Source organism: Rana temporaria, chromosome 2, assembly GCF_905171775.1.
Source record: "Rana temporaria chromosome 2, aRanTem1.1, whole genome shotgun sequence".
NCBI lineage: Eukaryota > Metazoa > Chordata > Amphibia > Anura > Ranidae > Rana > Rana temporaria.
The window spans coordinates 431,048,990-431,074,350 of NC_053490.1; the positions used below are offsets into that span (position 1 = coordinate 431,048,990).

General features: G+C 43.6%; 1 protein-coding gene across 2 annotated transcripts in view; it reads left to right on the forward strand.

Annotated features, from left to right (window-relative positions):
• Nucleotides 1–25,361, forward strand: part of LIMK1 (LIM domain kinase 1) — a 176,620-nt gene that overhangs the window by 33,071 nt on the left and 118,188 nt on the right. The window contains exon 2 of one of the 2 annotated variants that reach the window (XM_040338307.1): nt 234–330. In XM_040338307.1, coding sequence (XP_040194241.1) covers nt 234–330 — 97 coding nt within the window. Of the gene's footprint in view, nt 1–233; nt 331–20,970; nt 21,070–25,361 lie in introns of those variants that run through there. The other variant, XM_040338308.1, reaches the window with a different exon arrangement.

Genomic DNA, 25,361 nt, shown 5'->3' on the forward strand with positions numbered 1-25,361 from the left:
TACCATCACTTTTTCTGGATTTGCTCAGCCTGTGCTGAATTGTAGAGGGGTTTGCTCATCTCTGTATGTGAACTTGATAACATCTATTTCTTCAGAAGTAATATGCACGTAGATCTCAGAAATGAATGACAGTAGATTTACAAAATTCTATAGGTCTATTTTGTCTCCTTAAAAAAATATTTCTTACTCTAAACATTTTGTTTTAAGTTGTATTTATGTCTCTGTTGCTGTAGGTAATGTGTTGCCAGCATGTGCCAGCTGTGGACAGAGTATATACGATGGACGCTATTTGCAGGCCTTGGAGTCAGACTGGCATACTGACTGCTTCAGGTATTTATTTTCTCTCTCTCTATATATATATATAAGTACAGTTTCAGGTGCAAAATAAGAAACAAACCCCACTACAAAATTGTTTGTCTTATACATTTTTATTTCTTTTTTGTCCTTGTGTAAGCAGGCATTAGAAAGTTGGTGAGGGGAGATCAGGGATATAAACACCTGCAGATTTTGTAAGTTTGCCCACTTACAAAGAAATGAACGGTCTATTATTGTTATTATAGGTGTATTTTAAGTGATAGAGACAGTATATCAACCAAATATCCAGAAAAAAACACATGATACAAATATATAATATAATAATATAAACTGAGTTGCAGTTCAGTGAGTAAAATAAGTATTTCATCCCCTACCAACCAACAATAATTCTGGCTCCCACAGACTGGCTACTGTATGTGCTCATGTGGATACACAGATTAGTCCTGTAAATTTAAGAAGGTGCTCTGAACAACAACTCGTTATGTGTATAAAAGACACCTGTCCACGGAATCTCTTTCTTTCATTAGGGTTGGCTTCACACTGGTACGACAAACACTCCAACTTTAGTAGCTCATGTCGCAATGGTTCCCTATGAGGTCATCTTGACTGGTCCGACACAAGTCGGACAGAAGGCCGTAAAAAAATGACTATTGGAACATCAGCTGGTAGATACATGGAGGGTCAGGCACCCAGGAAACAGATTACATTTACATGTATTATTTTTACTCTCCAGTCCACGAGACATTTTCAAGGATTGATTATATTTTTTATAGAACATCAATTATTACTGTCCCTTAAAAGCATAGAGATTAAAGAAATTACTCTGATGATGCTCCAGTACTGATTAAGCTAGAAAATGTATTTGCGGTAAATGATACATCAGAAATCTCGCGTACAGCCCTGTGGGAAGCACACAAGGCTGTTGTAAGGGGGAAATTGATAGGAGCAGGCACAGGGAAAAAGAGAGAAACTGTGCTCTCTATAGATACAGGATTTAGAACAAACGACAAGACCCCAAGGTACCCCGGAGACACAGGAGTTAGTAATAAAGGGCACAATTAGCAGACCTCTTGGAACAGGAGAAAAAATGGGCCTTCCATATGGTTAACAAGGAGAGATACCAATGCAATGAGGAAATAAATCTAGGAAGTGGCTGGCCAGGGCAATAAGGGGAAAAAAAAAGTTCCTTTATCCCTAAAATTAAGAACCACCAGAGAGAGATGGTCCACTTGTCCCCGGAAATAGCAGAGGTTTTTCATGAATATTATAGCTCATTATACAATGTGAATCAGAAGGAGGTACATAGGGAGGGAGAATTCTATGAGTACCTGAGAGGCCTTGACCTTCCCATGGTGCCTAGGGAGGAACTGGAGCAACTTGAAGCTCTAATTACTCCAGAAGAAGTAGAGCAATAAATAGTATGGCCCTGGGAAGGTCTCCGGGCCCCGATTGAAACTCCACTATATATTATAGGAGATTTCAAAAGCTTTTGACCCCTAAACTATGTGAATATTTCAATACCCTGGCCGAACGAGAGAACCTGTGGGAGGAATCATTACTGGCCCACATAACCCTTATCCTAAAAGAAGGGAAGGATCCAACAGTCCCAGAGAGTTACCCCCCAATATCCCTGTTGAATACAGATATAGAGATCTTTGCGAAAGTAATAGCTGAAAGACCAAAGCCCCTACTACCAAGTTGGATAAATAGCGATCAGGTAGGGTTTTTATCAGGGAGAGAGGGGAAAGATAACGGCCTGAAGTCACTGTGTTTGATCCATGAAGTAAAGGGGGGGAAGACCCCAGTCACATTCCTATCGATTGATGCCGAAAAGGCCTTCGACAGGGTGGAAGGGGGTTAAAATGATGAAATGGATATCGGCTTTTTATCACCACCCAACGGCCAAAATCGAAATAAATGGGACTCTATCCCCCACTTTGGACTTATTTAATGCAACAAGGCAGGGGAACCGTTGCTAGCGGCGATTCGTAAGAACCCAGACATTGGAGGGGTAAAAGTAGGGTAAAGGGAGTTTAGAATAGCCGCATGTGCCAATGATTTGCTTTTCTATATGTCTAACCCTAGAATAACAATCCCAGTCATATCAGATGAGCTAACTAGGTATGGAAAACTGACTAACTTCAAAATAATAATGTCTAAATCAGAGATCTTGAATATTACTGTCTCAAGGGAGGAACATGGTCTGGATAACACGGCAGTACCGAGAATTGACCAATAGCACAAATCCATTAACTAGAAACACTTTTAAAATTTGGGATGATTTAGGAAAGATACACCATTGGGACCACAATTCACCATTATTATCGGAATTGGGCACAAATTACTTTAAGCCAGGCAAAGGGGAACACATATATTTCACCAGATGGGTAAAAAAAGAAGAAATGTTATTACAAGATGTAATGAAAGGAAATAGGATTTGCACGTATGAGGAAATTACACAAAAATGGGGAAATATGCCACTAGATAAATGGAGGTAGGCTCAATTACAGAATTTTACACAAGCACTGCCAAAACCGTTATGGAGAAAAGGATATATGAGGGCAATAGAGAAACCTTTTCACTCTCCCGTTAGCTTAAAGCAAAGTATATCCAAAATATATAGGACACTAATTAAAGAAATTGAACCAGAATTCCCTCCATACCTGGGGAAATGGGAAGAGGAGATAGGCCCGCTTACAGACGAGGAACACAGAAGGAAAATTCTGAGAAAGGCATGCTATTCCTCAGGAGATATAAAGACAAATGAAAATCGGCCTCTCAATATAAAAATACTTTTGTTCCTTTTAAATGTGGTCAAAAGCCTGATCCTGTGTCTTTGGAGGCCTCAGGAAGTCCCAAGTATGAAGGATTGGGTTACAAGGGTTGAAATGATAAGAGTCATAGAAGAAACTATCCACATAGAGGAAGACTAATTGGAGAGATTTTGTAAAATGTGGCGGAAATGGCACGAGTTCAGGGAGTTGGGAACCTGGAGGTTAGGTGAAGGTGTGGGAATTGAGGAGCAGAAGAGGGGGGATGGGGGGGGGTTTGGGAGGTTAGTTTAGAGGGTTTGTTTTTCCTAGGGAATAAATGTATAGGGTGTGGTTGAAAGAATAGGATGTGTTTCTATATGTGACTGTGTTTATCCATGTCTATATAATAAAAAAAATTGTGAATATTAAAAAAAAAGTCGGTCCGACTTTGAACAAGGTTCCTGCACTACTTTGGTCCGACTTTGATCCTACTTCAGCCCATTGAATCCCCTGATGTCTTCTAGCCCTCTCCGACTCTTCTACCTCTGTCTGCTGTCTTCTGCCTCTGCCGGGTCTCCTCTCTGCGCTGTCTTCTCCCTCTGTTCTTATTCTGATGTTGCCTTGACACGCTCTCCCGGTGTACTGCCAGGTCCGCCGTGTGCTATGACTTATAAAGACATGGGGCGGAGGCCATCTGGTGACGTCATATGAAGGCCACACCCCATTATGATGTCACCACCCATCATGCCCCAGGTGGACATCAGCAGGGGGAAGACGTGTAATTTCTTCACTGTTGTCACATGAAAAGATGTAGTAAAAAAAATGTAGGGAGTGTACTCACTTTTGTAAGATACTGTATGTATGATATGTGCTGCACACCAAGCATGGCTATCTAACCATTTTTAACATTTTGGATAGAGTAGAAAAGGTTGTAAGTCAGTTTTTTTTTCTATGTGTGGTTCAACAGATTTTCCTTCACTTCCTGTCCTGTAGACACAACTGAAAGTAATGAAATCTCTTGAAAGTGGGGTTAATCTGCTCCTAGAGAGTTGTCACCAGAACAAGAGTCTACACTGAAAGATTTTCCCCTTTATTCCTGTTCTGGTGACAACTCAAAATTTCTGATTTTCCCTCACGCTCGGGCCTATGACAACGGATCACCCTAGCAGGGATACAGACCACGATAAAAACATAGCAGGGGTTATAATACCTTATCACTCTACCCAAAACCAAATAATAGTTTTACCTTTAGTTATACTATAACAAAAGATCTTCAAATGATAATATAAAAATAGGCAGCGCACATAATAGCAACGTGTAAAAAATAAAATGTGTAAACCAAGAAAAATAAAACGTGAAATCTAAATCTGTATCCCTTGAATAATTGATAAATCCACCAAAATGTGTCATCTAAGTGCAATCCCACCATTTACTGGCTGTGAACTCATCAAATCAGAATGACCAATATAAATGACCTTATAATCATAAGTCAAAAAGCACTTGACAATTTCCTCTCCATGGAATTCAACTCATTTCTTTCTATAGTCTTGAACTCCATAAAGATGGATATCCCACTGACAAATCACCATGTTCTTGTACCGGCGTATAAAGATGCAATACTCAGGGAAGATTAAAGAGGCTTCTTATAGTCTAAGGCCCTGTACACACGATCAGTCCAAACTGATGAAAACGGACTGAAGTTCAGTTTCATCGGTTAACCGATGAAGCTGACTGATGGTCTGATGTGCCTACACACCATCAGTTCAAAAACCGATCGAGCCCAACGCGGTGACGTAAAACACAACGACATGCTGAGAAAAATGAAGTTCAATGCTTCCAAGCATGCGTCGACTTGATTCTGAGCATGCCCGGGTTTGGAACCGATGCTTTTGCGTACTAACCATCGGTTTTGACCTATCGGTTACCAGTCCATCAGTTCAATTTTAAAGCAAGTTCTAAATTTCTGGACCAAAGGATAACAGACTGATGGGGCCCACACACGGTCGGTTTGGACTGATGAAACTGAACTTCAGTCCGTTTTCATCAGTTTGGACTGATCGTGTGTACAAGGCCTAATACTTGGGTGTCAAACTCTATTTCATTGTGGGCCGCATCAGCATTATGATTGCCCTCAAAAGGGCCGGTTGTATTTGTAAGATTAGATGTCCAGCGCATCCCCTCCTTTTACATTGGATGTCAAGAGCCACCCCACCATCAGAAGTTGAGTCCCCACTCTCCCGTACATCACAGTACACCCCCTTTCCTTATGCTGCTGCTGGGAAGAAGCTGGATGCATTGCTTGAAAGTAGGGGTCTGGAGGAGCTTACTAATACTTAGATGTGTTGGCTGCATTAGTTTTCTTTTTTTTGTTAGCCTTTTTTTTCTCTGCTTTCACCTAGTGATCTGATTACTAACACACTTTCTGTATTAGAATCCCTCCACTCTGGATGAAGGAGCAACAGAGACACCTTTGGACAGCAGCATTGTTAATATGGGGGGGGGGGGGAGCTAGCAGATTTAGACACTAAACAAATTGAAGCCAAACTCCAGCTCACACTCCAGCTCACACTTTATAAACAGTTCCAGCTAACAGTTTGCTTTCTTTCGGGATTAAGTTTTTACATGAATTAACAAAAGCTGATCATTGTAAGCACCTATGTCAGTGGTAAATGGTTTGTCTCCACTCTCTTAACTGCTTCATCTGCAGGAGAGCTTGTTCTGTTGAAAACAACAGCCTTATTGGCTAGAGAACCAGGTTTAAAAACAAAGGAAGGAAAGCCTAAAAAAAGAAAACGAATGCAGCCATCACATCTAAAAATGGGTAAGTTGCCTATAATAAATGGTTGCTTTTGGGTTTTATATTGCCTTAAAAGGATGGCAAATGGTAATTTCACCACGCCTGTATAGTAATTAATTTCCTTTCCTTTGCCAGAATCTGCAGGAAAATTTATTGAATCACTTGAACTTTGCTCTGTGATAATTAACCCCCTCAAATTAATTGAAGCAAAACTTCTGTCCTGTCAAACAGAATTGTTATTTTTACTTTTATACTCAATAAATATTCCTCCCCTATTGGCATGACTAAAACTGCTAGATTACTGAGCAAGTTGAGGAGTTCTCTGGCTTTCAGGACAATTATGGCTGTTTTGTGTTATTGAACTACAGGGAACTTCTGTTTTAAATAAGACAGGTGTTGTCTGTAAACTTAGTGTGATAGGAGAATCATCTTGCGTGTGTAAGAACACATATGACTGCCCCCATATACAGATAAACACAACCTATTAAATGGGGAAAAGGTTTTTCAAACATCAGTTCACTTTGATAGTTATATTCATGGTAAATTGATCTCTTTTACATGTGTATCTGTAAGACAATTTATAATGGTTGTAAATACCCTACAATATAAATAGAAAGGGACAAGTTAAAGATAACACCTGCAGGCAAGATGCATAAAACACAGTGCATGTGATATTTGTAGCCATCTGCTGACCTTCAGAAAGCTGCTCATTCATATGGAGCCATTGAAATATTACAGATGTCCTTTGCCAACGTTACTGCACCAGACTGTAAAGCAGCACTTAGTCTAATGAATGACGTATCTTCTGCATCTGCAAATACAGTTCAATAACAGTGCTTGTTTCACATGAGGAGCCTTGGAAATGAAGCTGAAGGACATGTTTGTTATTCTTCATGTGCCACATGTGAACAAACTCTTCACCTGATGTCAGAGACAGGCCAGTGCTGTACTTACAAAAATTGCCCAGTGGCAAGGAGGTATGTGTCCGAAGGTAAAAGTGAAACTACAGAAGAGAAAGATCTACAGAAGAGAAATATCAGTCTTAAAGGTGTTGTAAATATTTCTTCTGAGAAATCCTCACTTCCTGTTCTTCTGTCTGTAACTCACCACCGTAATGCCAGGCTTTCTCCCTGGTGTGGAGTGTCTTACTCGCCCCCCTCCCTTGGACTACTTGAGAGTCAGGACGCTCTCTACGTTGCAGATAGAGAATAGAGCTGTGTGTTAGTGGGTGTCCTGACTCTCCAGTAGTCTAAGGAGGGGGCGAGCACGACACTCCACACCAGGGAGAAAGCCTCGCATTACTGTGTGTACAGTACCTGTCACCGAGAATGTGTTTCCAGCACGACAGCATCGCGCTGATTCTCGGCGACAGGGTGCCGACATCTCGCACTAGCTCATAGAAGCGACGGGGATCCGACTTGGATTCCCGCCAATTCTAGCCGCGACGTTTGGTACTGTATGAATCATGAGGGGGAACTCCACGCCAAATTTTAAATATAAAAACGTCATGGGTTCCCCCCCAGGGGCATACCAGGCCCTTAGGTCTGGTATGGGTTTTAAGGAGAACCCCCCTACGCCGAAAAACCGGCGTGGGGGTCCCCCCACAATCCATACCAGACCCGTATCCAAAGCATGCCGCCTGGCCGGTCAGGAAAGGAGTGGGGATGAGCGAGCGCCCCGCCCTTTTTGAGCCATACCAGGCCGCATGCCCTCAATATGGGGGGGTTGGGTGCTCTGGGGCAGGGGGGCGCACTGCGGCCCCCCACCCCAGAGCACCCTGTCCCCATGTTGATAAGGACAGGGCCTCTTCCCGACAACCCTGGCCGTTGGTTGTCGCGGCGGGGGGCTTATCGGAATCTGGGAGCCCCCTTTAATAAGGGGGCCCCCAGATACCGCCCCCCCCACCCTAGGTGAATGAATATGGGGTACATCGTACCCCTACCCATTCACCTGGAGGCAAAGTGTAAAAGAAAATAAACACACGACACAGGGTTTTAAAATAATTTATTAGTCTGCTCCGAGGGTCTTCTCCGCTCTCCGGGGGTCTTCTCCACTCTCCGTGGGGTCTTCTTCCATCTTCTCCGCTGTCGTCTCGGCACTCCCCGGTTCTTCTCCCGCTCGCTCTCCGGTGCCTTCTTCTTCAGGGCTGGCCGCTGCTTTCTTCGTTTTAGCTCAATTACTGGCGCAAGCCCGCTCTTCTTTGCCGTCTTCTCTTCTTCCGATGTTGACGCAATGCTTCTTCCCGCTGTAATGTGTATATAGGACTTTATGATGTCACAGTCCCATCATGCTCCGGTACCTACGTAGGTACCGGAGCATGATGGGACTGTGACATCATAAGAGGTCTATATAAATCGGTGCGAGCCGCGCACCCGGCATTACAGCGGAAAGAAGCGTTGCGTCAACATTGGAAGAAGAGAAGACGGCAAATAAGAGCGGGCTTGCGCCGCCGCTAGTAATTGAGCTATAACGAAGAAAGCGGCAGGCCAGCCCTGAAGAAGAAGGCACCGGAGAGCGAGCAGGAGAAGAACCGGGGAGCGCCGAGACGACAGCGGAGAGCGGAGAAGATGGAAGAAGACCCCCCGGAGAGTGGAGGAGACCCCCGGAGAGCGGAGAAGACCCCCAGAGAGCGGAGAAGACTCCCGGAGCAGACTAATAAATTATTTTAAAACCCTGTGTCGTGTGTTTATTTTCTTTTACACTTTGCCTCCAGGTGAATGGGTAGGGGTACGATGTACCCCATATTCATTCACCTAGGGTGGGGGGCCAGTATCTGGGGGCCCCCTTATTAAAGGGGGCTCCCAGATTCCGATAAGCCCCCCGCCCGCAGACCCGACAACCAACGGCCAGGGTTATCGGGAAGAGAGGCTCTGTCCTTATCAACATGGGGACAGGGTGCTCTGGGGTGGGGGGGCGGCAGTGCGCCCCCCTGCCCCATAGCATCCAACCCCCCATGTTGAGGGCATGCGGCCTGGTACGGCTCAAGAAGGGCGTGGCGCTCGCTCGTCCCCACTCTTTTCCTGACCGGTCGGGCGGCGTGCTTTGGATACGGGTCTGGTATGGATTGTGGGGGGACCCCCACGCCGCTTTTTCGGCGTAGGGGGGTTCTCCTTACAACCCATGCCAGACCTAAGGGCCTGGTATGCCCCTGGGGGGTAACCCATGCCAGTTTTTTATTTAAAATTTGGCGTGGAGTTCCCCCTCATGATTCATACCAAACGCCGCGACTAGAATTGGCGGGAATCCAAGTCGGATCCCCGTCGCTTCTATGATGGCATTTTCCCCATTGCGGCAAGCCGGCTCGGCGCTGGCTCCCGCGATGGGGCTCGTAGGTGGTCAATCTCGCCGAGAAAGGGAGCGAGATTGACACAATATCGCAGTCACCTACTGTAGTTACAGACAGAAGAACAGGAAGTGAGGATTTCTCAGAAGAAATAAGGACGTTTAAAACCAAAATCGAAGGATGAGGTAAGTGAAGGAGGACTGCACTAAGGTAAAGGAAGCTATTTAGGTAAAAAATGTTTTACCTTTACAACCCCTTTAACCACTACACCACCAGCCGCCGTCAATTGACGGCGGCACGATAGTTCAATTGTTCTGACAGGACGTCATATGACGTCCTCGTCTTTCACAGCCACTAGGGGGCGCGCTGCCGGCGGCGTGCGCGCGCACCAGCCGTGTTACTGATAACACGATGCGCGTGCCTGGCGGCCGCGATCGCCGCCGGGCACCCGCGATTGCCCAGTAACTGAGCAGGGACGTCCTGTCAGGGAGAGGAGACCGATGCTGTGTCCCTTGTACATAGGGACACAGATCGGTCACCCCCTCCCCAGTCAGTTCCCTCCCCCCACAGTAAGGATCACTCCCAGGTTACACATTTAACCCCTTCCTCGCCCCCTATAGTTAACCCCTTCACTGACAGTCACATTTATACAGTAATCAATGCATATTTATAGCACTGTTCGCTGTATAAATGTGAATGGTCCCAAAAATGTGTCAAAAGTTTCCGATGCGTCCGCCATAATGTCGCAGTCCCAATAAAAATCGCAGATCGCCTCCATTACTAGTAAAAAAAAAAAACATAATTATGTCCCCTATTTTGTAAGCGCTATAACTTTTGCGCAAACCAGTCACTATACACTTATTGCGATTTTTTTTTTTTACCAAATATAGGTAGAAGAATACAGACGTATCGGCCTAAACTGAGAAAAAAATTATGTTTTAAAAAAAAAAATTGATATTTATTATAGCAAAAAGTAAAAAATATATATATATTTTTTTTTAAATTGTCGCTCTTTTTTTGTTTATAGCAATTTTGTTTGAGAGCCACCTCGCACGACCGCGCAATTGTCAGTTAAAACGACGCAGTGCCGGAAGCTGAAATTTCGCCTGGACAGGAAGGGGGTATATGTGCCCAGTAATCAAGTGGTTAAAGCAGAAGTAAACCCATCCATAAAACAGTTTAATTTCCGACACGTGTCAGAAATGTAACACTCCCATTGGTTGTGCTCTCAACTAAACTGTCAAACCATCCAATGGCTGGTGTCATAACTGATCACATGTGCAGCATCATGGCAGTTGTAGATTAAACAGAGAGGCAAAAAATGGCAGCCCCCCTAGCTGAAAACGGTAGGGGTGTTTACTTACACTTTTAGGAAAAAACTTTGAACAGGCAGGCCTTTTAATACAGAAGAGGCATACAAGCTCTCCTCTGTATTAAACTATTCTTACCTGCCTGTTCAGAATTTCAGCATCTGCTAAGATGAATAAACTCCCGAGCATGTGCGGAGTGGCATCATCTCGGCCCAGCCAATCAATTTTAGTATCTGCCAAGATGAATAAATTCCCAAGCATGTACTGGAGAGATGTCATGTTGACCCAACCAAAGGTTGGAAGACAAACCGTAGATGTCTGCAGCCAACGATGGAGCTTCTGATCAGTGCATCGCTGGACTAGAACTGAGTAGAGTAAACATTCCCCAGGAAACTTTCCGTTAAAGTTCTTACCCAAGCACTTGCAGTTTACAACTGAACGTCTGGTATTTACAGGAAGGCATTAAAAGTGGACAGTGCCGTCTCTGGTTAGTCTGTTAGCTTGAAGAGCAGGGGAATGCCTTGCCATCCTAGGCTTTGGGGCTGTGTGATTCTATTGATAAACACGTGCAAGGGTGGCTCCATAGGATACTGCAAGAGAATCTGAACCCTGAAAGGGGAAACCTGGGGCAGTGGTCATGGCACCATCTTTAAAAACTTATAATAAGGCTTACCTCGGGTACCGTGAATATCTCCTGCACGGTTTAGGAGATATTCAGAGCGCATGCAGCCAATCACGGTAAGTCCAGCTAACCATGATGTCATCGCAGCTCCGGCCACTCACAGCGCCAGAACACGCAAACCCGGAAGAAACACTGGGGAAGATGTCAGCAGTCTCAGCGGCGTGTGGGCGCCGCTGGAGGGCTTTGTTCTAAGGTAAGTATTTCATAATGAGCTAGTATGCGTTGCATACTAGCTCATTATGTCTTCGTCTTAAAGTTTTTTTTGGGGGGGGGGTTTCCAGGGTTAATATCGCACCGCTAGCGGCCAAATCCCGCGGCAATTCTGACGGTATAGCGTCGCTATACTGCCACCGTACCTCCCGCCCCAGTGTGAAAGGGGCCTTAATGTCAAGGAAAATGGCAAACTTCAGAGCTCACAACATCTCTAGAGTCTAGAGAAATGATGGGCTCTGTTATTTTTTTTGGCTTGCAGATCACATTACAGAAAAGATTTTCAATTGGAGTGTATTTTTATATGGTCACCTAAGCCACAAGTTTGCTGAACAGATGTCTTGAGTACATGGGAGCACAGGAACCCTGCAATGTAATCTGAATAATAGTGGTCCCAATAGAGGGATCCCCACAAACCAAACTATTTGCTGCAATGGAGTGCAGTGGTTGGATTGTACATGGATAAATCCCACTTTAATTACATAACATTAACAGTGGATGTTACTTTGCTATTAAGCTGGCTTGTCTTTTCTTTTTTATAAATATAAAATTTAAAGGTCAGATCCTCCATACCACAATTAAATGATGCTTTAAAGGGGTTGTAAAGGTAAAAAAAAAAAATTCCCTAAATAGCTTCCTTTACCTTAGCGGAGTCCTCCTTCACTTACCTCATCCTTCCATTTTGCTTTTAAATGTCCTTATTTCTTCTGAGAAATCCTCACTTCCTGTTCTTTTGTCTGTAACTACACGCAGTAATACAAGGCTTTCTCCCTGGTGTGGAGAAAGCCTTTTGAGGGGGGAGGGGGCAAGCAGGAGGGTCAGGACGCTCTCTACTTTGCAGATAGAGAAAGGAGCTGTGTGTTAGTGGGAGTCCTGACACTCCTGCTCGCCTCTCCCCCCTCAAGAGGCTTTCTCCACACCAGGGAGAAAGTGTCGCATTACTGTGTTTAGTTACAGACAGAAGAACAGGAAGTGAGGATTTCTCAGAAGAAATAAGGACATTTAAAAGCAAAATGGAAGGATGAGGTAAGTGAAAGAGGACTCCACTAAGGTAAAGGAAGCTATTTAGGGAATTTTTTTTTACCTTTGCAACCCCTTTAAACATTAATCTAGATATTGAGGCACACAAAGACTAGCAAGACTCTAGTAGGCATTATGTATTAAACATATGCTGACAACAAATTTCCTCCTGCCCACAGCTTCTAACTGTTATTGTGCTGCAGGATGGGGGGGGGGGGGGGGGTTGCTTTAGGCAAAAATACATTTTCCTGTTAGCAGTTTCATACATAAGCTGCTGGGGCAGCCTTTCTTAACCAAAAGCTACTATAGAATGAGAAGTGGCTAGAGGTTTCCTAAGCAATGAGCAATTTCCGTCTATCTAATCAACAATAATATTTTTAGCTACAGTATCTGTAAATAGGGCATTCTTCCCAATGACCACAAATGTAAGAAGCATTATTTCAAGTAACCAGCACACTAATGTACCATGAGCTGTAGATATAGTAAATATTGTAAGGGTTCTCTGAGACGGGAAGTTATTTCAAGGGTTCGTCCATATTAACCACTTAAGACCCAGACCATTATGCAGGTTAAGGACCTTGTCCCTTTTTGCGATTCCGCACTGCGTCGCTTTAACTGACAATTGCGCGGTCGTGCGACGTGGCTCCCAAACAAAATTGGCGTCCTTTTTTTCCCACAAATAGAGCTTTCTTTTGGTGGTATTTAATCACCTTCTGCAGTTTTTATTTTTTGCGCTATAAACAAAAATAGAGCATCAATTTTGAAAAAAATTCAATATTTGCTATAATAAATATCCCCATAAAATATATAAAAATGAAAAATGATTTTCCTCACTTTTGGCCGATACATATTCTTCTACTTATTTTTGGTAAAAAAAAACGCAATAAGCGTTTATTGATTGGTTTGCGCAAAAGTTAGAGCGTTTACAAAATAGGGGATAGTTTTATGGCATTTTTATTAATATTTTTTTTTTACTAGTAATGGCGGCGAACAGCGATTTTTTTTCGTGACTGCGACATTATGGCGGACACATCGGACACTTTTGACACATTTTTTGACCATTGTCATTTTCACAGCGAAAAGTGCTATAAAAATGCACTGATTACTGTGAAAATGACAATGGCAGTGAAGGGGTTAACCACTAGGGGGGCGCTAAGGGGTTAAGTGTGCCCTAAGGGAGTGATTCTTACTGTAGGGGGGTGTGGCTGTAGGCGTGACGTCACTGATCGTCGTTCCCTATATCAGCACCAGACGATCAGTGTCACTGCCACACAGAAGAATGGGAAAGATGTGTTTACACACACCTCTCCCCGTTCTTCAGCTCCTGTGACCCGATCGAGGGACATCGTGGCGATTGGGGCCGCGGGTGCAGTCACGGAGCTTCGGACAGGGTCGCGAGCGTGCGCGCGACCCACGGCTGGGCTCTTAAAGGCGACATGCAGGTACGTGCCTATGCCCAGCCGTGCCATTCTGCCGACGTATATCGGTGTTGGGTGGTCAAAAGGGTTGAAAAGACAATCATATTCCCATTAAAAGGATCAAATGGTGTATGGATGTCTTGACATTGTATTACAATCAGTCTTAGTAATTTTGGCAGACTATACTATAATAACTAATGATTGTCAAATTTTTATTTTATTTGTTCTGTGAAAATGTGAATAGAAACTATTGAAAGAAAAAGTTAGGAAAGAAAGTGGTGGGCTGTATCTTACAAATAAGCAATTTAATTGCTATATTTATCTGATTGTTTTAAACAATGCTAGTAGGCATTAAATACTTATAAATGGTTCCTTATAAACTACCTACCTGGCGTGGATCTTCCCAACATACAGTGTAATTACCTGGTTTTCTGCAGTAATTTGCCATAAAATGTCATCTGATCCTTATCTTAGTCAAGATAGACAAACACATTGGGGGTTATTTACGAAAGGCAAATCCACTTTTGCACTACAAGTACACTTTTAAGTGCAGTCGCTGTAGATCTGAGGGGGTGTGCAAGAAAAAAAAAAAAAAACAGCATTTTAGCTTGCACATGATTGGATGACAAAATCAGCAGAGCTTCCCCTAATTTCAGATCTTCCCCTCAGATCTACAGTGACTGCACTTCCAAGTGCACTTGTAGTGCAAAGATGATTTGCCTTTCATAAATCAACCCTGATTTGTAATCCGCGGATTGCCACGGCTCCGGAGCTAGGCCGAAGCCGCAGCCTTTCCTAGTGTTATGGCCGCGGCTTCGGCCTACCTCCGGAGCCGCGACCATAACGCTAGCCTGTACTCTGAGAAGGGGGGGTCACTGTACTCTGAGAAGGGGGGGTCACTGTACTCTGAGAAGGGGGGTCACTGTACTCTGAGAAGGGGGGTCACTGTACTCTGAGAAGGGGGGTCACTGTACTCTGAGAAGGGGGGTCACTGTACTCTGAAAAGAGGGGGTCACTGTACTCTGAGAAGAGGGGGTCACTGTACTCTGAGAAGGGAGGGTCACTGTACTCTGAGAAGGGAGGGTCACTGTACTGAGAGAAGGGGGTCACTGTACTGAGAGAAGGGGGGTCACTGTACTGAGAGAAGGGGGGTCACTGTACTGAGAGAAGGGGGGTCACTGTACTGAGGGGGGGGGGGGTCACTGTACCACTGTACTGAGGGGGGGGTCACTGTACTGAGAGGAGGGGGGGTCACTGTACTGGGAGGAGGGGGGGTCACTGTACTGAGAGGAGGGGGGGGGTCTCTGTACTAAGAGGAGGGGGGTGTCTGCACCGAGGGGGTACTATAGTTGGTGGGGGGGGGGAGATGTGGATATTACAGTGGGGGAGATTATTTTTTTTTTTTGCCGATCCGAAAAATGATCCGATTCGTGACTCCTGATCCGAGGAACGATCCGAACCGTGAGTTTTCTGATCCGTTGCACCCCTAATGGCAATATAAGTAACTAGAGGTCGACCGATATATCGGCCGATATTTGGCCGTTTTTAAGAAATTGGACGATTTTAGGCTGCCACACTAAACCCTGCTTTCCAGTGCCCCACTCCACCTACAGCAGCACAAGAAATTAATCCTTCACCCGCGCCGCCGATAGCCTGTAGCAAAGGAAGAAAGCATCATGATCAAACATCATATCACAAGCCTTGGCCACCGCCGCCACTGCCGCCTGTCTGACTAGTAACTCCCTTTCCCCAGCAGGTGATCGTGGCCAGCACTACCTCCCCTTCCTTCCCTGCATGGATGGAGGGCAAGTCAAAAATGTAATGTGTGCTGCTGCTGTGCCCCCTGCAGACTTTAATCTTCTTTGATGGGACACCTGGCTGAGACTGACAAGCTGGCATTGAGTTACATTGTGAAAATGGATGAGGATGACTCTGGGTGGATATGAGCCTCTTCACAATATAACTCTCATCCTCATCCATTTTCACAATGCAACTCAATCATCTTCATCCCCCTCCACAATGCATCCCCCACCCAGCAGCATCCATCCCCCTCCACAACGCATCCCCCACCCACGCCCAGCACCATCCATCCATCCCCCTCCACAATGCATCCCCCACCCATGGCCAGCTCCATCCATCCATCCATCCCACTCCACAATATATCCCCCACCTACACCTATTACCATCCATCCATTCCCCTCCACAACACATCCCCCACCCATGGCCAGCACCATCCATTCATCCCCCTCCACAATGCATCCCCCACCCACGGCCAGCACCATCCATTTATCCCCCTCCACAACGCATCCCCCACCCACGCCCAGCACCATCCATCCATCCCCATTCCACAACGTATCCCCCACCCACGGCCAGCACCATCTATCCCCCCTTCACAATGCATCCCAATCCAAAAATCAGGCCAAAATATTGGCCGCAAAAATCGGCATCATATATCGGCCATCGGCCGCCCCGATTTCAAAATATCGGCATCGGCCAGAGAAAAACCCATATCGGTCGACCTCTATAAGTAACTGTTATAAATAAATTAAGTAAGCATTTTTGGTAGCTCTGGATCAAACCCAAACAATGTTCAGGAGGAATTTTTTAACATTCCAAAATTGCTTCAGCTCAGACACATTTGTAGGATGTCTGGTGTGAATGGCTCTCGGGGTCATTCCACAGCTTCTCTATGGGGTTATGGTCTGGGTTCTTTTTCTGAAGCCAGTCTGTGGTGGATTTACTTTAATGCTTAGGGTCATTGTCCCACTGCATCACCCAACTTCTACTAAGCTTCAGCTGGTGGACAGCCACCCTGACAATATGTAGGATATTTTGTTAAACTTGGTAATTCATTTTCCCCTCGATAATTGCAAGTGGTCCAGACTCTGAGGCAGTGAAACAAGCCAAAATGATGATGTTTCCTCCACCATACTTCACTGTTGGGATGTTTCAATGTTGGTTAGCTGTGCTCTTTTTGCACCATACATAGTGCTGAGTATTCTTCCCAAACAATTCAACTTTTGTTTCATCAGTCCACAAAACATTTTCCCAGTAGCTTTGCAGCTTCCCAAGGTGCTTTTTGGCAAACTCTAGGCATGCAGCAATGTTTTTTTGTTTTTTTTGGGGGGGGGGGAGGAGCACTGGCTTCCTCCATTGTTTTCTGTCATGGAGGCCCTACCTGTTCAATGACTTAGGTAGGTTAGGCATATGAACAGGGTTGTTTGCAAGTTTCAGTGATGTCTTCAAGTCTTTAGTTGTTACTCGCGGATTCTTCCTTATCTCACTGAGGATTCTGCGTTTTGCCTTGGTAGTCATCTTGGCTGGGTGCCCACTTCTAGGAAGAATAGCCACAGTACTAAACATTTATAAGCAATTTGTGTATGTCATGGACATGCAATATAGTCTGACAGCTTACCTTCTCCTCCACGATCCATTAGAGGCGTGTCTCTTTCTGGCTACCTTTTATCATCTCTCCTCCCTGTATGGCTCCACCCCAGGCTATCCCAGGAAGTCTATATTAACTAGTGCACTGCAGGTCTGCTTTGCTGTTCAACTTTGTTAGCTTGTGTTCCTGTCTGCCGTGTGCTACGTTTACCTTTCTGTGTACCGAGTTTTGGCTCGTCTCTGACTACTCCTGTTTGCCTGTGACCCTGACCTTTGGCCTGTTTCTTGGTTACACTCCTCTTCCTGTTGCCCCGACCTCGGCTTACCCATCACCATCCCGTGTTTCCTCAGTGGCTGCTTCCCCTCTCTCCCTACGGAGCGTGAACTGGGGGACTCCAGGGGCCGCGACGTGGGTTCAGTTGCAGCGAAGGCCATCCTCACCACTAGAGGCTCTGGTGAACACCTGCTGGACCTTAGATTCCGCACCGTGGGGAATCTTGGGCTCACGTTTCCTGTCCATCCGCAGCAGTCCGCTATTGGGTTCACTACCTTGTGGTGCACCCCTGTCTAACGGGGGGAAATTTGTCACCTGGCCACAAGCGACCTGACAGTGTAACTGTCAACTGATGGATGCCTAAGCACTTTGGGATTGCTTTGTATCCTTTTCCAACTACTCCTGATTGTATGTCTTCAGAGAACACTTTTTTGTGAGGCATGGTTCACATCAGCTGATGCTTCTTATGAACAGCAATCTTAAAATGTTTGAGCTTCTATTATCAATCACAGTAGCTCTAAACAAACTTCCAAACTCATTTCATTAATTGGAATCCAAGTGTACAACTGACACCAATTAGCTTTCATTGAATTAATTGGTTTATGACAGGGATATGCAATTAGCGGACCTCCAGCTGTTGCACAACTACAAGTCCCATAAGGCATAGCAAGACTCGGACAGCTACAAGCATGACACCCAGAGGCAGAGGCATGATGGGATTTGTAGTTTTGTAACAGCTGGAGGTCCGCTAATTGCATATCCCTGGTTTATGAGATCACTTACGTTGCCTCCAGCACTGTCACGGTCCTCATTTAGACTTGCGGTTGAAGAGTGGATAATAAGTGCTGTTGAGCCATGGTTTTGCACACCCTACCCTGCCCCCCTTAAGCTGCAATTAGGAGTGGATGAGGGTGTTTACATGTTGCTTTGCTTCATGCCTGTGGCAAAGTTGACCCGACTTGTAGTGAGCAGTGAACGGCAAGGCAGCCAAATGCTACAAATCCAAGTCAATGGGGAACCACCGCAAGCACCCCACAACTATGTGCAGTGCATTCATTTGCAGCATGTTTATTGTCAGAAATAGGGGTAAAATCGAAGGAAAGCATCACATCACTTCTTCACTGCCTGTCAGTAACCTCTGGGGTGCGATCCATGTGCGGATCGGGACTCAGAGGCAAAAGACACACATCTAAATCTACCCTCAATGTTTAATGCAGTGTTTCTCAACCTCTTTCCAGTTGGGGCACCCTTAAAAAGTATTTTCAGTCTTGAGGCACCCCAGTCCAAGGCTTGGTTCACATTACGGTGTGTCGCAGAACATGCACAAAATCTCACTCATTCCTGACACACAGGCAAATTCTCTGCTCTTTAGGGGTACCATTAATTCTCAATGATACCCCACACATTGGAAAACGTGGGGTGGTTTGGCTGCAGTGCAATTAAAAAAAAAAAAAGGTTGGGGCCTTGTTTCCCTGCATTTTTGTGGGTTCACAGATGTGAACCAAGGGCTTATTCACATGTCATAGGGGCGGTAAAACCACACGGTTGAGCTGTTTTTACCACCCCCAGCAGCTGAGGGTGTTCACATGGTGTGGCTGCAACTGGAGGTAAACGAGTGTGTATGGGGCTGCACTGCAACTACCCTGCAACTGTGTGCATTGCACGGTTGCGGTGTATTGATGCTGCATTTACGGGCTTAAAACAGGTGGTAAAAAGGCAACATAATTCCTCTTTACCATCTGTCAAATGCCTCTGAAAAGCGATCTGTGCATAGATTGCTTTTCAGAGGAGCAGCAGTCCTTGCTGCTATCAAACAAGCCCTACAAAAGCCATTCTGATGGTACAGGAATGGGGAGGGGGGGGGGGGGGCAGGATTAAAAGTAACATACACACATAGATACAGACACATGCTTACACACGCATACACACGCATATGCATACACACATGTATACATACACACACACACACAGACAGACAGTCACATGTGCACACACACAGACACATGTATAAAGCCATTTTAAAATGAATCTAGCTTCTAGCTCAGTACCTTTCCAGATTCCTCATTCAGCCGGGTACTGCACTCTAGGGGAAAGCAGAGAGCACAGCACACTCCTCTGCACTTTACTTTAACTTTTGAAGCTGACAGAGCTTCTCACAGTTCGGCAGGAGAGCAGGCTCAATCTGACAGCCTTCTCTCCACTGACTCCACGGCACACCTGAGAAGCTCTGACGGCACACTGGTTGAGAAAGGCTGGTTTAATGTGTATGTTCAATAAAGAGATGAGAAATTAGAATTGTTTGTGTGTTATCAGCTTAAGCACATTGTTTGTCTATTGTTGCAACTTAGATGAGAATTAGATCATATTTTATGGCAGATTACTGCAGAAAACCTGTTAATTCCAAAGGCTTCATATACTACTTTCTTACCTCTGTATTTGTCAACTACATTTAATGTATTGATAAATTGGACAACAGTCTAAATATCCTGTGTTAAAACAATAAAACTGTTGCTGTAACTCCAGTGTTAACTGGAGTTTGGCTTCAATTTGTTAGTGTATCTAAATCTGCTAGTCCATCTAAAACTACCCTCCCCCAGACTGACAATGCTGCTGTCCAAAGGTGCCCCCAGTGCTCCTTCACCCAGAGTGGAGACACTCAAATATAGGAGGTGTGTTAAAGCAGAGGGAAAAAAGCTTAAAAAAGGAAGACTAATTCAACCACCACATTTAATGATTCGTAAGCTGCAATATCTTACATGTTGGGTTTAATACCACTTTAAAATCTAAGTCTACTGTTGGATAGATGCCAGCCAATAAAGCATCTACTTATATAACTCTTGGATTCAGCAGAGAAATTTGTTGGCTCAAATAGTACTGTGCACCCGACTGCCATTAGGTTTGAAATGTGGTTAGATTGCAATAGATGTGGATGCTTTCTACAGATAATGGATCATGATACCACAGCCCTAGAAATATGCAAAGCTATGCTTTCTATTAGTAACTAATTGCACAGGGAATGATAGGTGGTCTGTCATTGGTCCTCAGGAAGCAAAACATGTCAGAGATGCACTCTCATTTAAATACAAATGGTTATGGCACTATATAGTAAACCAGTAGAGAGTCCATAACATCCCTTTATGAAGGAAACAATAATATGGTTTATTAAGACATACTAAGTATACCTTACAAATTTACAAATCGAAGAGTGATTGTTCACCAGTTTAAAAATCTCTCTCTCCTTAAATGCCCCACTACCTGTGGATATTTTTTTTTTCTTTTCTTGTGGCTACACTATCTAGCATATAGAGACTAAATTTCCATTTCTTGGTAATGTATAAATGTCCCAATTGCTGCAATTCATCATTGCTCAAACCATTATTAGCCATCAGAGCAGTGTATTTGCAGAAGGCTGTTCTGCGGAAGCTGTGGATGATGATTTTGTGTGTATGTAAGGGGGTGGGGGGTTTTGTCTGATGCTAAAACAGCTGTGTGCAGAACTTCCTGTTCCCTTCATATTACTCACAGAAGGGTGGGGGAGACAAAGCAGGGGATAGGGAGAGAGACAGACAGCTGTGGGAACTGGCTGCTTGGACAATGGAGCAGCAGCAGCCTGTCAAGAAACTGTAAGTTTGTACAACATCACTTATGTATGGGTAGGCACTTCGCGTGTGTGTCTAGTGGCTTTTTTTTCTTTCTTACTTTGCACTTTAACGTTTGTATATATTAACATAATTTTATTCATAGAGCAATTTTTTTTTTTATAAAAATTCTTGGAAAGTGAAATGCTGTCATAATAGTTCATTTTATGTAAAAAAAATTCTGATTAAAAAGTTAAATGATGACTGGTCACTATAGGAATCATCACTATTTTCCTGTGCATCACTTTGCTAATCGATGAATACTGTATGGGCAGAGTGGGTTTGGTGAAATGGCTATAAATTGCACATAAAGATAATGCTATTTTTAAGTTTGTTACTTATGTAAAGAAACTCATTGCTAACAATTAGATTAAGTTTACAGAAGTCAGGACTGTAACGAAAAATGGTGACTAGTTTCTATACATTATTATTCTTTACACATTGTTTTTTGCTTCTACTGGAATACTAATTAGTTTAACTTGAAATAGTTTTGTTCAATTTCTGGGCCCTGGAACTAGCTTGTAGCCTTGAAATGATAGAATAGCAACTTCCATTAGAGACTTATCAAACAGGTATTTTTGTTTAGTGACGTACTCTTTTTAATGCGGATTGTGCACTTGCCGTCATTCCACCAGGAAATGAAAATGCTATTTTCGTTTGCACACAGCTTCTTCTTTTAATTACATGTATCTGTTTTTTATAAACTGGTCATTTGAAAAAAAAACTGTCTGTGTCTCCCTCTCCCACTGTCTCCCTAACTTTCCATCTCCCCTTCTCTCTATACTGTGTATACAGAATATATATATATACACACACACACACACATATATACAGCATGTAAAATAAGTATTGAACACATCACCATTTTTTGTAGGTAAATATATTTCTAAAGGTGCTATTGACATGACATTTCCACCACATGTCGGTAACAACCCATGCATTCCACACATACAAACTAACCAAAACAAATAAGTTCAGAAATGAAGTTAGGTGTAATAAAATGGAATGACACAGTGAAAGTATTGAACACACTAACTAAAATTGATTTAATACTTGGTACAAAATCCTTTGTTGGTAATGACAGCTTCAAGACGCCTCCAGTATGGAGAAACTAGTCACATGCGCAGGTGTGATTTTGGTCTATTCTTCCACTCAAACAGTCTTTAAATCTTGATGGTTCCACGGGCCTCTTCTATGAACTCTGATTCTTACTTCTTTCCATTGATTTTTTATTGGATTCAAGTCGGGTGATTGGTTGAGCCATTCTAGCAGCATTATTTTCTTTCTTTGAAATCAATTGAGAGTTTCCTTGGCTTTGTGTTTTGATCATTGTCTTACTGAAATGTCCATCCTCGTTTCATCTTCATCATTCTGGTAGATGGCAGCAGATTTTTATCAAGAATGTCTTGGTACATATTTCCATTCATCCTTCCTTCAATGATATGAAGTTTGCCAGTACTACAGTGTGGATTGAAAGTTTGGGCACCCCAGGTAAAAATTTGTATTAATGTGCATAACGAAGCCAAGGAAAGATGGAAAAATCTCCAAAAGGCATCAAACTACAGATTAGACATTCTTATAATATGTCAAAAAAAGTTAGATTTTATTTCCATCATTTACACTTTCAAAATTACAGGAAAACAAAAAATGGCGTCTGCAAAAGTTTGGACACCCTGCAGAATTTATAGCATGCACTGCCCCCTTTGCAAAGCTGAGACCTGCCAGTGTCATGGATTGTTCTCAATCATTGTCTGGGAAGACCAGGTGATGTCATTCTCAAAGGTTTTAAATGCCCAGACTCATCTGACCTTGCCCCAACAATCAGCACCATGGGTTCTTCTAAGCAGTTGTCTAGAAAACTGAAACTGAAAATAGTTGACGCTCACAAAGCTGGAGAAGGCTATAAGAAGATAGCAAAGCATTTTCAGTAGGGCTGTTACTGATCAAAATGTTTGTGTTCGATTAATCGATTATTTTTTTAATCGATTAATCGACTAATTTCGATTAATTATAACGCACATACAGATCCAACTACTTTTAGCTGATCTCCTTGCAGGCTGATTCCCAGTGCAATTGCCAACCACTGGAAAAAATAGATAGCAGGATGCCAAAAAACACACAAAGGCAGCGCTCGATGGGAATGGCATTAAAACTTTTATAGTCTTCAAGTAGGTAACAAAATACATATTGCACTGGAGATAAAATCGATGTAGCTACATAAACTGTAAAAATGGTGCGAGTAATACCAAACGGTAGCAAAAGCAGTCATAAAAACATGTAGCTAAGTATGATACTGGTATAAAAATGTGTACAACGATGCCACTGCTGAATCCAGATGAGGAGGGGTTAACATCAGTCCGTGGGCATGTAAATGTCCCGTGAAGGGAACTATCACAACTCCCAGTGGATGGCTGTAGAATCCCAGGTTGATAGAGGGAAGTGTAACAGCCCTTGCGTGTGGCAGATAGTAAGGTCCCGCTGGCATGCAGATATGAAGGCACAGCAAAGGAGCCCTTCAGATGGACACGGCAAGCCCCGCCGGTGTCCGTGGCATCACCGGATCTCCGACGTAACTCCCTGAAGGCCCGGAAGCCGGCGGAGAGGTGAGTACCAATCAAAATAATTTTGATCGATCCAAAAAAATTTGATCGATCAAAAAAATTAAAGATTAATCGATGAATTAATAGTTAATTTCCACAGCCCTAATTTTCAGATGTCAATATCCTCTGTTCGGAATGTAATTAAGAAACGGCAGTCATCAGGAACAGTGGAAGTTAAAGCAAGATCTGGAAGACCAAGAAAAATATCAGACAGAACAGCTCGCAGGATTGTGAGAAAAGCAATTCAAAACCCAAGTTTGACTGCATGATCCCTCCAGAAAGATCTGGCAGACACTGGAGTTGTGGTACACTATTCCACTATAAAGAGATACTTGTACAAATATGGTCTTCATGGAAGAGTCATCAGAAGAAAACCTCTTCTACGTCCTCACCACAAAAATCAGCGTTTGAACTTTGCAAATGAACATATAGACAAGCCTGATGCATTTTGGAAACAAGTTATGTGGACCGATGAGGTTAAAATAGAACTTTTTGGCCGGAATGAGCAAAGGTACGTTTGGAGAAGAAAGGGCACAGAATTTAATGAAAAGAACCTCTGTCCAACTGTTAAGCATGGGGGTGTATCAATCATGCTTTGGGGTTGTATGGCAGCCAGTGGCACAGGGAACATTTCACGAGTAGAAGGAAAAATGGATTCAATAAAATTTCAGCAAATTTTGGATGGTAACTTGATGGCATCTGTGAAAAAGCTGAAGTTAAAGAGAGGATGGCTTCTACAAATGGATAGTGATCCTAAACACACCTCAATATCCACGGGGGATTACATCAAGAGGCGTAAACTGAAGGTTTTGCCATGGCCTTCACAATCTCCTGACCTCAACATAATTGAAAATCTATTAGTAGACCTTAAAAGAGCAGTACGTGACAGACAGCCCAGAAATCTCAAAGAACTGGAAGACGTTTGTAAGGAAGAATGGGCAAAGATACCTCAAACAAGAATTGAAAGACTCTTGGCTGGCTACAAAAAGCGTTTACAAGCTGTGATACTTGCCAAAGGGGGCAGTACAAGATATTAACTCTGCAGGGTGCCCAAACTTTTGCAGACGCCATTTTTTTGTTTTCTGTAATTTTCAAAGTGTAAATGATGGAAATCTAACTTTTTTTGACATATTATAAGAATGTCTAATCTGTAATTTGATGCCTTTTGGAGATTTTTCCATCTTTCCTTGGCTTCGTTATGCACATTAATACAATTTTTTACCTGGGGTGCCCAAACTTTCGATCCCCACTGTATATGCTGAAAAACCGCCCCACACCATGATTCTCCCACTTCCAAACTTCACTGTTGGTATGGGGGTGTTTTTGGGGTGATGTGCAGTGCTATTTGATCTCCAAACATGGTGTGTATTATGGCATCCAAAGAGTTCAATTTTGGCCTCACCTGACCAGACTATTTTTTCCCAGTATTTCACAGACTTGTCTAAATGTTGTGCAGCAAACTTTAAATGAGCTTTAACATGCTTTTTATTCAGCAATGGAGTCTTGTGTGGTGAGCGTGCAAACAGGCCATAGCACTTGGGTGCATTACTTATTGTTTTCTTAGAAACAATTGTACCTGCTAATTCCAGGTCTTTCTGAAGCTCTCCACAAGTGGTCCTTGGCTCTCTCCACAACTCTTCTGATAATTCTTTTCACTTCTCTGTCAGTTTATGGTGA